This window comes from Leucoraja erinacea, chromosome 20, assembly GCF_028641065.1.
Source record: "Leucoraja erinacea ecotype New England chromosome 20, Leri_hhj_1, whole genome shotgun sequence".
In the NCBI taxonomy this organism is placed as follows: domain Eukaryota; kingdom Metazoa; phylum Chordata; class Chondrichthyes; order Rajiformes; family Rajidae; genus Leucoraja; species Leucoraja erinaceus.
This window is the reverse complement of record NC_073396.1, coordinates 20866039-20879923: the sequence shown is the minus strand read 5'-3', so window position 1 is coordinate 20879923 and position 13885 is coordinate 20866039. Positions and strand designations below refer to the sequence as shown.

General features: G+C 43.3%; 1 protein-coding gene across 4 annotated transcripts in view; it reads left to right on the top strand.

Moving 5' to 3' along the window:
• The window catches only part of usp42 (ubiquitin specific peptidase 42), a 67912-nt gene that overhangs the window by 51042 nt on the left and 2985 nt on the right, over positions 1 to 13885 (top strand). For all 4 annotated transcript variants that reach the window (XM_055651580.1, XM_055651583.1, XM_055651581.1 and 1 more), the window contains 6 exons: positions 1920 to 2002; positions 2899 to 4329; positions 6602 to 6930; positions 7874 to 8029; positions 11888 to 11991; positions 13281 to 13349. In XM_055651580.1, coding sequence (XP_055507555.1) covers positions 1920 to 2002; positions 2899 to 4329; positions 6602 to 6930; positions 7874 to 8029; positions 11888 to 11991; positions 13281 to 13343 — 2166 coding nt within the window. In that variant the 3' untranslated portion in view covers positions 13344 to 13349. The remainder of the gene's footprint in view (positions 1 to 1919; positions 2003 to 2898; positions 4330 to 6601; positions 6931 to 7873; positions 8030 to 11887; positions 11992 to 13280; positions 13350 to 13885) is intronic.

The window sequence follows — 13885 nt, the reverse complement described above, 5'->3', positions numbered from 1 at the left end:
GATCTATTTAAGAAAGAACTGCAGATGCTGGAAAAATCGAAGGTAGACAAAAAATGCTGGAGAAACTCAGTGGGTGAGACAGCATCTATGAAGAGAAGGAATAGGCGATGTTTCGGGTCGAGACCCTTCTTCAGACTGATGTGGGGGTGGTGGGAAAAAGAAAGGGAGAGGTGGAGACAGAGCTGGGAAGGGGGAGGAAGGAGAAGACAAGGGTTATCTAAAATTAGAGAAGTCAATGTTGATACCGCTGGGGTGAAGACTACCTAAGCGAAATACCCAAGCTTGTCTCCTCACTACATTCACTGCTGGCTCCAGTTGCAAATCTGAGTTTTTGAGTGATCTGTGCAAGGCATTCATGGATGCTGGACTTCCACTGTGGAAATTGGAAAACAAATCTCTCAGAGGTTTTTTCGAGAAATACACAGAGGAACATATACCAAGCGAGTCATCATTAGGGAAATATTATGTTGACAGCAACTTCAACATTGTTGTGCAGAAAATTAGAGATGAAGTTGCATGCAACAAAATATGGATCTCAATAGTCGAGACAACTGATGCTGTGGGGAGATATGTTGCCAATGTGGTCATCGGTACACTGGAGGCAGGTCAATCATCAAAGGAGTATTTGTTGACATCGGAAATATTGGAGTAGTCAAACAGCTCAACTATTGTTCAGTTGACATCCTCACTTGTTGTACTTTGGCTAGAAGGTATAAAACACGAGAATGTTCTACTGTTTGTGACTGATGCAGCTCCGAACATGAAAAAAAGCTGCTCGTGCTCTTAAAGTTTTATTCCCCAAAATGTTGCATTTGACACGCTTAGCTCAAGGACTTCATAGCCAAGCACATACGTAGCTTGTTTCCAAATGTCGAGCGCCTAGTTTCCGATGTCAAGAAAACTTCCTCAAAGCACTGTCAAGTGTGCAGTTGTTCAAGGAAATGGCACCTGAAATTCCACTACCTCCTCAGCCCGTTTTGATTAGGTGGGGTACATGGGTCTCTGCTGTGCACTACCATGCTGCAAATTTTGAAAAGATAAAAGAAAATGTCAACTGTTTTGAAGAAGAAGAAGAATCTGCGGCAGTCAGGATCATCAGTGAAATCATGCAGAAAAAGTTCCTGGCGATGTAGGTAAAGACATACAAGGAAAATGTGAGAGTGATTTTAGCTAACAAAGATCTTGAAGAAATACAAAACATAGCTAAAGTTCTCAAAGGTGGTTGTAATGCACAAGATACCGATATGAATATAGAGTCTGTAGCTTGTTTCGGCTATGATCCAGCTGAGGTAGAAAGAAGTTTTTCCACAATGGAAGCAAATTCTGTCTGATAGACGGCAAAGTTTAAAACCAGATAATTTGAAAAAAATGCTAGTAATTATGTGCAACTAGGCAACTTTGGTCATTTAATGTAGTATACCTTTATATTATTTTTAACCATATTTTGGTGGTGGAAATACATGCCTTTTTATGCTTTTTTTTGTCAATAAATGCCTTTTTCGGGTCTTTTTTGCAATCTTATTATGCCTTTTTGCCCGCCTATTTCAGAGTTTTTTAGTGCCTAAACATCCTGGCTCCACTGATGAGGCTTGAGTGCTAAACCAAGTTCCAGTGTAAATTCAATGCTTTATTTATTTTGGCAACGTTATCCAGTAAAATTGCATTATGCTCTTCCAAAGCCTAATATCCTCCAAAAAAAATGTAATCCAGGAATACTGGGACCAGAGCCCCTTCATCCTAAAGTTTAAACAGTTCCACAGTTCACCACATTGATTCCCACTAGAGATCACACCTTCGCTAGCCATCAATTGGCCCACTCGGGCACCTCCCTCACTGCCACGCTAGTAGAAACCCAAGTTGTTTTATTGGTTCTGTGTTGTGCCATGTTGGTGATTGTTTAAACATTTTCATCACTGCAGGTCTGTCCTTCTGTCCAGAACCCAAACATAGAAAACATAATGTTCAACTCTACAGGCAGAAAAAATGGCTATGAAGAAGCCAGGTAAGATCAGTAGTCCTGAGGAGCAGTTCTGATGCAGGAAAAACCTGGGTCGCTTTAAGAAGCAAATTTATTTATAATACAATCTGATGTGATAAAATAACGCTGTAGTATCATTTGACGTACTTAATTTCTAAAATACCCTGACATTTTTGTGCATGATACAATTGTAAGCAGTATTTGAGGGGAAAATATTAGCCAGGGCTTTGAATAACTCAGTTTAGTGACACAGCGTGGAAACAGGCCCGGTTCGAGTCCGCACCGACCCGCAATCCCCGCGCATTAACACTATCCTACATGCTCTAGGGACAATTTACACACACACACCAAGCCAATTAACCTACATACCTGTATGTCTCATCTAATTAAGCAGTGAGATTCACACGTATAGACTCTTATCCAAAAGACAGTGTTCCTGTCGTTGCCCTAAACCATAGTAAAGCAGAGATCACCTGCCCAGTTCTTCTGAAAGAAGGTTTCCTGACCTGTGTGTTTAAAAACAAATTTGGATAAACAGATGCCCCAGTAATTTAAAAATTGGTCAACAATCTCATCCAAACCTTGAAGTGCTGACAAGATCCATGTCCCTGTGAGTTAATCCTTACCATCTACTGACAGGCCTGACAAGGAACTGGGACTCTCAGAAGTTGAAGAGTTGATTGACAGATGTGGACGTCTGGAGATGAAAAGCAGATAAAAGGGTGCCAGATAAGGAAGTGAAGTGAAATTTAAAGCCAGAGGGAGGGATATAGGTTGAATGGGATGGGGAGAGAGGTGAAGGGAGGGATTGTAATACAGAGTAGGGTATGTTGCAACAGCAGGATAAGTACTTTTCCAGCTGTTTGCAATGTTTGTATTGAATTCCTATTCAAGAAACTAATAAAATCTTTGTAACACAGGGGAAATGAACACCACTTGGTTCTCCTATCAAAAAGCAGTTCTGCAATAAATCACAGTGGTGGTGGTGGTGATGCAGACACAGTCCAAACGTGTTTGACGAAGAAAGAATCGAGCTTGAGTTCCACGTTGCAGGAAGCAGCTGATGGAATGTCTACATTATCCCCAGTTGATCCCTGTAAAGGTAACGGCGATTTTCAGAGAAAGGCTGATGACTGCTGTGTTCCCAGCAGTATCCCCATCAAACGGAGTCCTGTTCACAATGCACAAACCATCCAGGAGAAAACTGACAGTGAGAAACAAACTGAAGAGAGAATCAAACAGAGTCAGAGTAAAAAGGTCTGGGCAATGGACCACACAACCAATGGACACAGTTTTGAAAATAATAAACAGGCCAGCCAAGATCCTGCCAGTAAATTGTCGGAAATGGAAAATCACCAAATTAAACCTCAATCTGATTCCAACCATAAAGGCGTCTTGGAAAGTGGGATCCAAACAAATGCGGTCCACGCTCATAACAAGGCAAATATAAGTCAAGATGATACTTCTCCAGCAGGGAAATACGATCATTCAACTGAGAAACATCAGATTGATAGGGAAACGGATGATCAAAAGAAGAATTGGGTGTTTGAGGAAAATGGCCGACTTGTCAACAAAGTTCGGCTTCAGAAAGAGGGTATCACAAAGGAAGCACACCAGAAACCAGAGCAGGAACCAACTGGGTTAGTTATCGCAACTGTCAAGGAGAGCTCTAATCAAAATAAGAACAGCAATTCAGAACTTGACAATACTTACAAAACTGCAGCCCTTTCACCAGTCATAGTTACAGTTGGTCCAGAGGAAAGGAGGATTCAGGAGAAGGAGAGCACTGTTACTGTCCACGCAGAGCCTCTGAGTAGGGCATCGACCTGCGAAGAGAAAGGTAGACTATTGCAAAGGGATAATTACAAGGGTGACTCCAACTACAGGCACAGGTCCAGGGAACGAAGAGAAAGGAGGTTATCTCAAAATGAAACAGAGGTTGAAAAATCAAGTTGCAGTTACAGTAATTCGTCTCACAAAGTAGACCATCAAGATGGGAGAATTGATAAATATCAAAGAGATAATGACTGTCCATCTGACAGGCACAGTTACTGCAATTCAAAGCCACTGCAGTCTTCCCATCACTCCTATCAGGATAATCTTCACAGAGAGAAATTCAGCTCTGGTTCCACAGGGAAGTCGTGGAGCAATCAGTTTGAGTACAATGGACTGGAATACAGAGGCGAACGTAAAAGGAAATGCTGCGACAGCGAGACCGGTGACAGTGATGGCGAACGGAAATGGAAACGGTTCTCCCGGGATTTGCAATCCGAAGAGAGGAGAATGAAAAGGCACAGGAAATCAAAGAAGAGAAAGGAGTCAAAAGACAAACACAAAGATAGAAATCATAGGTAAAATGGCTTTCATGTGGTTAAAGCTCAAAATGTTGTCTTAAGATGCTTGGCCCCAAACTTTGGGAACATGCAGCACGGAAACAGGTCCTTTGGCCTAACTTGTCCATGTCAACCAAGATGGTCCCATTAGCCCACAATTGGTCCATAATAACCCTCTAAACCTTTCCGATTTTTTCAATGTGCTCATGGTATCTGCCTCAACTACATCCTCTGGCAACTTGTCCCCGATTCTCACCACCCTCTGAGTGGAAAAAGTTGCCTCTCGGGTTCCTATCAAATTTTGCTCCTCTCAACTTAAACCTATGTCCTCTTGTTTTTGATACCCCTACCCTGGGTAAAATATTCTGCATTTACCCAATTTATTCCCCTCATGATTTATGTACCTTATAAGATCATCCCTCAGCCTCCTGCACTCCAACAGACAAAGTCCTACCTGCCAAACCTCCCCATAGCCATGGCCCTCAAATTCTGGCCGCATCACAAATCTTCCCGCCCCCCCCCCAGAAATTTGCACCCTCTGGAACTCCGTTCCCATAGCCAACGTCAGAGGTCGACTTTCTCAGCTCGTATCTCGGCAGCTTAGACCCCCCCCCCCCCCCCCCCCCCCAGAAATTTGCACCCTCTGGAACTCCGTTCCCATAGCCAACGTCAGAGGTCGACTTTGCAGCTCGTATCTCGGCAGCTTAGACGGACCGTTCTGGTGCTGTTGGACTCCTCTTGGAGACTGGGATCTCTGTTGGTCTGGTAAAATGGATAATCCAGAAAGGCTCTGGAACCAAGGATGTCTGAAAATTAATGGTGGACCTGTAGTTTATTTTTTTTACAGTTTGAAGCTTATTTTCTATTTCTTGTTTCCTTTCTCATTTTTAACTTTGACCCATTTGCCTGCGTAGTGCTTCACTTTATCCACAGGGCAAGGAATAAACGGAGGCTTCCCACAGCACAGAGTCCGAGCTGAATCTTTGCAGCCATGTTCTGTGCCTTTAGCTTTTGCTATGTTGCCTGAGAATGAAGTGAGCTGCATTGGTGTTTGGTCAGAACTATGGCACTACAATTTTCTCATCTTGAGATTAGTTGAGTTAGAGATGGAAATTATTGAAGTTGGAAATCGCTATTATATACCCAGTGCTAGCACTGAGCTAGCGGGATATTGGTTAACTTTAGGATCGGCTTGTTTTGACTCTCACATAATGTTTGCAATTGAAGGCTGAGTAAGGGTAAAGCCCAACTCCATCAGTAGAAAAATCTTCCAATTTCTAGAATAGACCAGAATAAACAGAGTTGCAGCACAGACTTTGGCCCTTTGGCCCTCTGAGTCTTCACTGACCAACAACCACCCTTTTACACTAATCCTACACCTGTACCATTTTTTAATTCTTCCTACATTAGAACATAGAACAGTACAGCATGGGAGCAGGTCGTTCAGCCCACAAAGTCTGTGCTGAACATTATGCCAAATTAAACTAATCTCTTCTGCCTTCACCTCTCACCGACATGCATGTGGCAATGTACAGAGGCTAATCAAACTATAAAGTGGCACACCTTTGGGATTTGCATGGAGTATCCAGGGGAAACCAATACCGGGGGCAATTTATAGAAGCCAATTAACCTACAAGCACGTCTTTGGGATGAGAGGGAAAACTAGAGCACCCACACATTCGATGGACGAACAAGCAAACTCCACACAGACAACTCCCACTGTCAGGATTGAACCCTGGTCTCTGGTACTGTGAGAGCTGCAGCCACACCAGTTGTGCCACTGTGCCACCCTTACCAGTTAAAATATTCCAGGTAGCAAAATTGAAGATGGGTAGCTGGCACATAGAGGCAGCGCCGCGGCCAGCTAAGACAGCATGCCACTCATAACGTGATTGCGTTGTGATTCATATTTGGATTTGATTGCTGCTGGAGATATGTAACGGTAACAAGTTGTCTACCCCCAAGCAAGACTACTTTAGAAAAGGCTACTAGCAAAATTAATTTGGTTCGAAGAACAGCAAATTTCTAAATAGCAACATCTAAAGTGCCTTAGTTTAGAGATACAGCGTGGAAACGGGCCCTTCAGCCCACTGGGTCCGTGGTGATGTCCAAGGCAACAACTCGCCTGCTGTGCCACTTGTAGATCTGAAGGTAGTGTTGATGTTTTCAGTAGAAACATGGCCAGAATTTTTTGAGTACCAATTCTTTCTACTGAAAAATTGGTCTGGGCAGTCAGTACAAATGCTTTTCACTCACAGTGTCATCTTTATTTTGCTGTACGATTTTCTAGGCAACATCCGTTGCATACGTCCGAACTAAGTTCTGGAACTGACGAACGAAAACACAGGAAAAAGAAAAAGAAGAAGAAGAAGAGGAAGCGACATCACGATGACAAAGACAGCCATTACCAAAAAGATCACCACCATTCCAGGAAGCACCAGGGTGTGAAATCGGCCAACGTTACAGGTGACCGGGAGCGCATCTGTGAAGCAGCCCAAAGCAGCTGCCCTGAAGATAAGATGCACAGATATAAACCCACGTGCGACGACCGAATGCAACAGAAAGCTAAAGCTGCACATGCAGACGACAAGCAGAACGGTCCTCACCTCCACGGCAGAGGTAGGATGCAGTACTGAGTTTAGCTTTGGCATTTGCTTATTATTGTCTGTGTACCAAGGTACAGTGATTGGCTTTGTTTTGCAATGCTAGCCAATGGCATAGATATGCCAGGCAGAAATTGGATCTGTTGTGATCAGTAACATGACATTTCTGTTAAAAGATTAACCTAATTAAGTGATTTAAGATCAGGGCCTCAGTTTCAGTGATGGATTCAGTGGGATGGTCTGTACATTCTGTACCAGCTGGGGGATTGTGCTGATGTACGGGGATAGCCTTGCTGACCTGTATGTAAAAAAAATATTTTGTTGTACCTTGGAACACGTAATAATAAATAAACTATTGAACCATAGAATTCTTCACATTTTTGCTTGGCCTTGCCCAGAGATACTGCCTGATGCGCTGAGTTACTCCAGCGCTTTCTGTTCTATGCTAGAATCCAGCACCTGCAGCTCATTGTGTCTCTGCTATTTTTTTTATCATTTGTAGCCAGTGCTGACCCGGGCCAGACTGCCCATACGCTGTGAAAGGAACTCTCCCCCAAATTGGTCCCTTGAACTAGTATTCAATAAGATCACAACTGATTCAACTTGTCCCGGTGTGCTCCTGTTTTTCCTGCCGTCTCTCCATCTGCCGTCACCCTCCATCCCCCACACCCATTCAGTCATTCAGAATGGAGGAGATCTGGAAGCCTTGGGCAAATTGAATTGTTACTTTTTTTCTTTTTTTTTGAGCGTAAGAAATTCTATGTCCAGCCAGCCCTTTTTTTCCCCCCAAAATGTAGTAACTCAAAATGGGGGTGCGTCTTCATCGCCGGTAAATACGGTAATTCATTGTTTACATAGACCATTGAATCATTGCACTGGATTTAAACATTTATTAAATGTGTCAATTTGTAATGTCACTTTTTCTGATGATTCCTTATCATAATACTACTGCTTTACAGAGGAAATATTGAACGAGCATAATGGAGGCATTAGCAGGCATCTTCCAGACCATACTGGATCCGGATCGATTTCCGACCGTCACACTGAGTGGACCAGGACGAGGTTGGAAAACGGCACTGATTTATACAGACATTCAAAACCGGATAAAGAACACTGTAAGTCAGTTATTGTGTTACTATTAAAAAATATTTAACTTGATTTAAATTGGTTACCTTTCCTCGGCTTTCCTCCTTGAATGTCAAGCTTTGACGAGAATTGTTAAATTAGTTCTGCTCATCTTAAATCAATAGAGGTCAAAAACCAAAGTACTGCAGATGCTGCAGAAGTTTCCATTTTCAAAGTTATTGCACAAGATCATGAGCTTGAGGATAATATTTTTAAAGAATAATCCAGCATTGAAACAGGGCCTTTGGCCCAACTCGCCCATGCTGACCAGGATGTCCCATCTTATCTATTCCATTTGCCTGCGTTTTGTCCATATCCCTCTAAACCTTTCCCATCCTTGCACCTGTCCATGTGTCTTTTAAATGTCACTATTGTACCTGCTTCAATCACCACCTCTGGCAGCTTGTTCCATCTAATTACTACACTCTGAGGGGAGACTATTGCCCCCCCCCCCCCCGGTTCCGATTTATTGTTGATACACAGTGCTGGAGTAACTCAGCGGGTCAGGCAGTCTCTCTGGAGGACATGGATAGGTTCTTCTTCTTGCGTATGGCGTGCACAGCCTAAAGTTGTGGGTCCACTTGTTCTATTTGATCTATTTGTTTGTGCATGTCGGGTTGATTGCATTAGTCGAAACAGGGTGGACCACGTGAAGGTTGCAATCTCCCACCCCATGGATAGGTGACTTTTCCGTTCAGGACCCTGCACAGTCTGAAGAGGGGACTCAACCTGAAACATCATTAATCAATGTTCTTCAGTGGTGCTGCGTGACCCTCTGAGTTACTCAGGCACTTTTTGTAAACCAGCATTTGCTGTTCCTTGTATCTCTTATTAAATCTTTACCATCTCGCCTTAAGCCTATGTCCTCTGATTCTTGATTCGCTACCTTGGGTAAAAGACAGTTCATTCACCCTTTCACTTCCCCTTTTTTCCCTAATTCCCCATATTATTAAGAATAGAAGATTGGTTATGAGACAAAACCAAGTCAGATTGACAGGATATGATGGCTGTGATTTTTCCAGGATCAGTGCTAGGTCTCGTTTATTATGGTAGACATTCAGAACCTTTTTTCCCAGGGTGGAAATGTCCAACATAAGGCGAGAGGGGGAAAGTTTAATGGAAATGTGCAGGGCAGGTTTTTTTTACCGGGGGGGGGGGGGGGGGGGGGGGGGGGGGGGGGGGGGGCGGCGATGTATTAACAGAGGTGGGCGGTAGAGGCAGACACACGACAGGGGCCTTTAAGAGGCTTTGAGATAGATAGCCACATGGAAGTGCAGGGAATAGAAGGATATGGATCATGTGTAGGCAAATGAGATCAGTTCAGCTAGGCGTCATGTTCATAACGGTCATTGTGGGGTGAAGGGCCTGTTCCTGTGCTGTAGTGCTCTATGTTCTTGTTGCAGTGGTATAGAATGGCATAGATAAAGGATACTGTCTGCAATGGGCAAAAAGCTGTGGGCCGAGCATCAAAAATGTGTCGAGAAATTGATTTTCAACATTTTCATTTTTTTCTCTAATTTAATAAAAATGTGCAAGTTTTGTTCTTGACGGGTTTCAGGGATGATTTATATCATATTTTTACACAATATGTGACAATTTCATGTAGTTCCGTGAGTTGGGTCACAAAACTGCACAAAAAAGCTCCTCGGCCCACAGCCTACAAGGGGTTGAGCAACAGATGTTAAAAAACAGGCAGGTGGAGTATAAACCACAGGGAAGTACGAGGTGAGCCACATTAGTGGGAAGAATAAAAAAGCAGAATGGTTTTTTTTTTAATGGATGCTGGTCTTTGGGGAGATCACAAGAAGTTCAAGGTTAGCAGGTGCAAGGAGTTCCAAGAACGTTGAGAGTGGTGGAAGTTTTAAATAAAGCACAAGGAACAGCAAATACTGGAATCTTGCCGAGAGCACAAAGTGCTGGAGTACCCCAGCGTGTCAGGCAGCATTCTGGAGGACATGGATAGGTCATATTTTGGGTTGGGAATCTTTATCAGATGCTAGAAATCAGTGAGGCAGCATCTGTTGAAAGAGCAAGTTAATGTTTCAGGTCCATGGTCTTTCATCAGAACATTACAAAGGTGAAAGAAGGTTATACTTTCCCAATATTACGAGTTGGAACAAATGGCACGGGTAGCGTTTAGTCTAGCTTGGCATCATGTTCAGCACGGACGTTGTGGGTTCCTGTGCTGGATGGTTCAATGCTCTAATACAGAACTGAAGAGGCTCTTTGAGCCCATAATGCCATTAAAATGCCGTGCCATAAAGGCACAGTGAGATTGTGTATAGCGTATCATTCTCAGTGTGCTATCCACCACAAACAGGCTTGATTGCACCATGGGTTGCATTGTGCACTTGGTATGCGTGCCAATACAAAGCCTGCCTTGAGTTTGGGCGGCTGCGACTGCCTGCTGTCACCACAAGTCCACCTCCACACGGCAGCTGCCGTCCAGATCTCTGTAGCACTGGGCTGACCAGTCCAGCCAGTTTGTTCTCTTTGTTGCTGGAATTTAACAGAGAACAGGTGGAACTTGTCCTTTGAGCCACCGTGAATGACAGCAAGAGAATGTAGGAGGCGAGTGTTTTTAATGCAATTTAAAGATTTAGTTTCAATAAGCTTTCAATGATGCTGAAATAATTTGTTTTTATGATGTTAGTGGAAAAGTGTCACATTTAGTTTAGATTAGTTTACAGCATGAAAACAGGCTCATCGCCCCATCATGTCCATGTTCGATCGCCCGTTCACACCAGTTGTATGTTATCCCACTTTCTCATCCACCCTACACACTAGGGTCAATTAACTTACAAACCCGCACGTCTTTGAGATGTGGGAGGAAACCGGAGCACCCGGAAGAAACCCACATGGTCACGGAAAATGTGCAAACTCCGCTGACAGTGCATGAGGTCAGGATCGAACCTGGGTTTCTGGAGCTGCGAGGACAGTGGCTCTACCAGCTGCACCACTGTGCCACCCTTGCCATTAAAACATTCCAAGTGGCAGAACAATGCCTTTCTGTTGTTCACTACTAACATTAAGAATGAGCCAATGTCATTAAGTTTAGGTTTATTACTGTTATGTGTACAGAGGAACAGTGAAAAACGTTTTGCGTGCTATCTGATCAGATAATACAATATATAAATACAATCTAGACAAACTCAAATACAATAGGTAGAGCAAAGGGAAAGATGCAGAGTGCAGAATATTGTTCGCAGCATTGTAGTTCCACCATCAGTTCCAAAGACGTTTCCACTATCGGGTGAGTTTAGGACCAGCGGCCACAGCCTCAGAATTAGGAGGAGTTGAAGAGGAATTTTGGAGGGTGGTGAATCTTTTGCCACAGAAGGGTGGTGAATCTGTGGCAACGCGTTCCACAGTGATGAGCCTGTTTTCATGCTGTAAACTAATCTAGTTACTGTGGCTGCTGGTCCTAAACTCTGCTCCTGCAGAATTGGGCCATTCAATCATGCCCGATCTATGAACTTAGACAATTTGGACAAAGTCCAATGTTAGCGATGTGGTAGAGGTGAATCGGACAGTATCCTTGCTTATGAGTATCCTAGCACAGTCATTAATCCTGACCCTGTATCCATTCAGCAAGTGTAGACATGATCAGCACCCCCAGAAACCATCTTATTAATGGCTGGTCCAGAGGGAGGGCATTGGCTGGATTATGTATCATAACACTCTATTACTTAAAATATCTTGCTCCATTTTATTGTCCTGCAAAGCTGTGGGTTTTGTCGCCTTGATGTTATAATCTTTGCATCTTGGAGTACTTGAAATGGAATCTTTGAATATTAGCTGTGATTTTGAAAAACTAAATCCAACTTTCTTTTGATTTCCTTTGACAGTACGAGAAAAACACTACTCGCACAGTTACAAGGAATGCTGTCCCGTAGATAACAGGAGCAGTTTTTCTGGTGTTAGTTCTTTCAGAGGCTCTACGAGGCGGAAGGTATGTACACATTGTTCAATGCTAAGCTGACTAATGCAGGATTTCATGGTATTTTGCTCAAGACTTTAGTAGCCGGGAAAATAGTTACATCATTGTAAATTGTTGTCTGGAAATAAAGGTGAGGTATGTGTGTCTCACAAGTAGACAGAGTGGTAAAGAATGTATATGGGATGCATGCCATCATCGATCGGGGCATTGAGTAGAAGAGACAGGTAATCATGCTGTAACTATAGGACTTTGGTTCAGCCATATTTAGGATATTGCATACAGTCAGGTCGCTCCATTTCAGGAAGGATGAGGAGACTTTGGCGAGAAAGCGGCAAAGGTTCACCAGAATAAGGGTCTTGACCCGAAACATCGCCTATCCGTGTTCTCCAGATATACTGTCTGACCTGCTGAGTTACTACAGCACTTTGTCTCTTTTATTTCCACCAGAATGCTGCCTGGGTTAGAGGGTATTGGCTATTAGGAGAGGTTGCACAAATACCATTGTTTTCTCTGGAACATTGGAGTTTAAGGGGACACCTGATAGACGTGTGTAAAATTATGACAGGAAAGAAAGGGTGGTCAATCAGAACCTTTATCCGAGGGGGAAATGTCATAGAATGGGCAGCATAGCTTTAAAGTGAGAGGGCAAGTGTTTACAGATGGGGGTGGGTGCCTGGAACTGGTGGTGGAGGCAGATACAATAGTGGCGTTTAGGAGGCTTTTAGATAGGCACATGGTTATGGATTATGTGCAGGCAGATAAGAGTTGGTCTTGGCAGCATGTTTGGCACAGACTTTATGGGCCGAAAGGCCTGTTCTGTGCTACACGGAGTTGTGTTCCATGTTCTTCGGCAATTCTATCTTATTCTCAGTTATCGCATAATTTGTGTGTAGAACCATTTTATAGCACATTGACCCGAATGGTAGAGTTGCTGCCTCACCATGCCAGAGACCCAGGTTCGATCCTGACCTCGGGTGCTATATGTGTGTGTGTGGAGTTTGGCATTCTCCGTGTGACTGCATGGGTTTCCTCTGCATCTTTTGCTCCGTTTTCCTCCCACATCCTAAAGACGTGTGGGTTTGCAAGTAAATTGTCCCCCTGTAAATTGCTCCTAGTGTGCAGAGAGTGGATGAGAAAGTGGGATAACATCGAACTCGTGTGAACGATGGTTGGTGTGGGCTGGGTGGGCCGAAGTGCCTGCTTTCAAACTGTAACTCTAAAACCTAAAGATGTTTGTTTTGTAAACTGATACAGCTGCCTGGTGTTCTGCCTCGTGTACATGTAGGTGTTTTGTTTTGCAGAGCGATGAAAAGAGATGTGTAGAGCAGAAACCTCACTACGCCTGCATGGAAGGCAAACTTTAATACCAGGTTGGTGATCAAAAGATGCACAGGAATGTGCTGTTTTTTAATGAATTACCCGAATCATACAATCTGTCTACCAGGACCTGTTCAAGATTAATTTTGTGCAAACATAGATAATTTAAGACTGACATTTTCAAAGCTAGAGAACAAAGGGCGAGCTGGAAAAGTTTATTTCATATTGTCTTGAAAAAAAGCCAATAAGCCCATCCTACTTATAAAACAATCTGTTTTGGGGCCTTTAAAACACTGAGGGAAAATTGTTCCTCATGAACAAAGCAAGAGGTTTAAATACAAAACAAAACATTGTAAAGTAGTGTGTGAGATTTCTGCAGTTGACATCTAGGGATTAACCAAAGCAAGAAAAAGGAAGGAGATGAGACATGGCGTAAGTAGAAAGGCTTTATGGTTGTGTTACTACAAAAATGATCAAAGGCCAGGGTGGCAAACTGTGGGGAAACTAAAAGGTTAAAAGATTAGAGCAATGTATGGAATTAATTCCTTAATTATTCCAAAGGAGTTATCCTTTCAGACAGAGTCCAGAC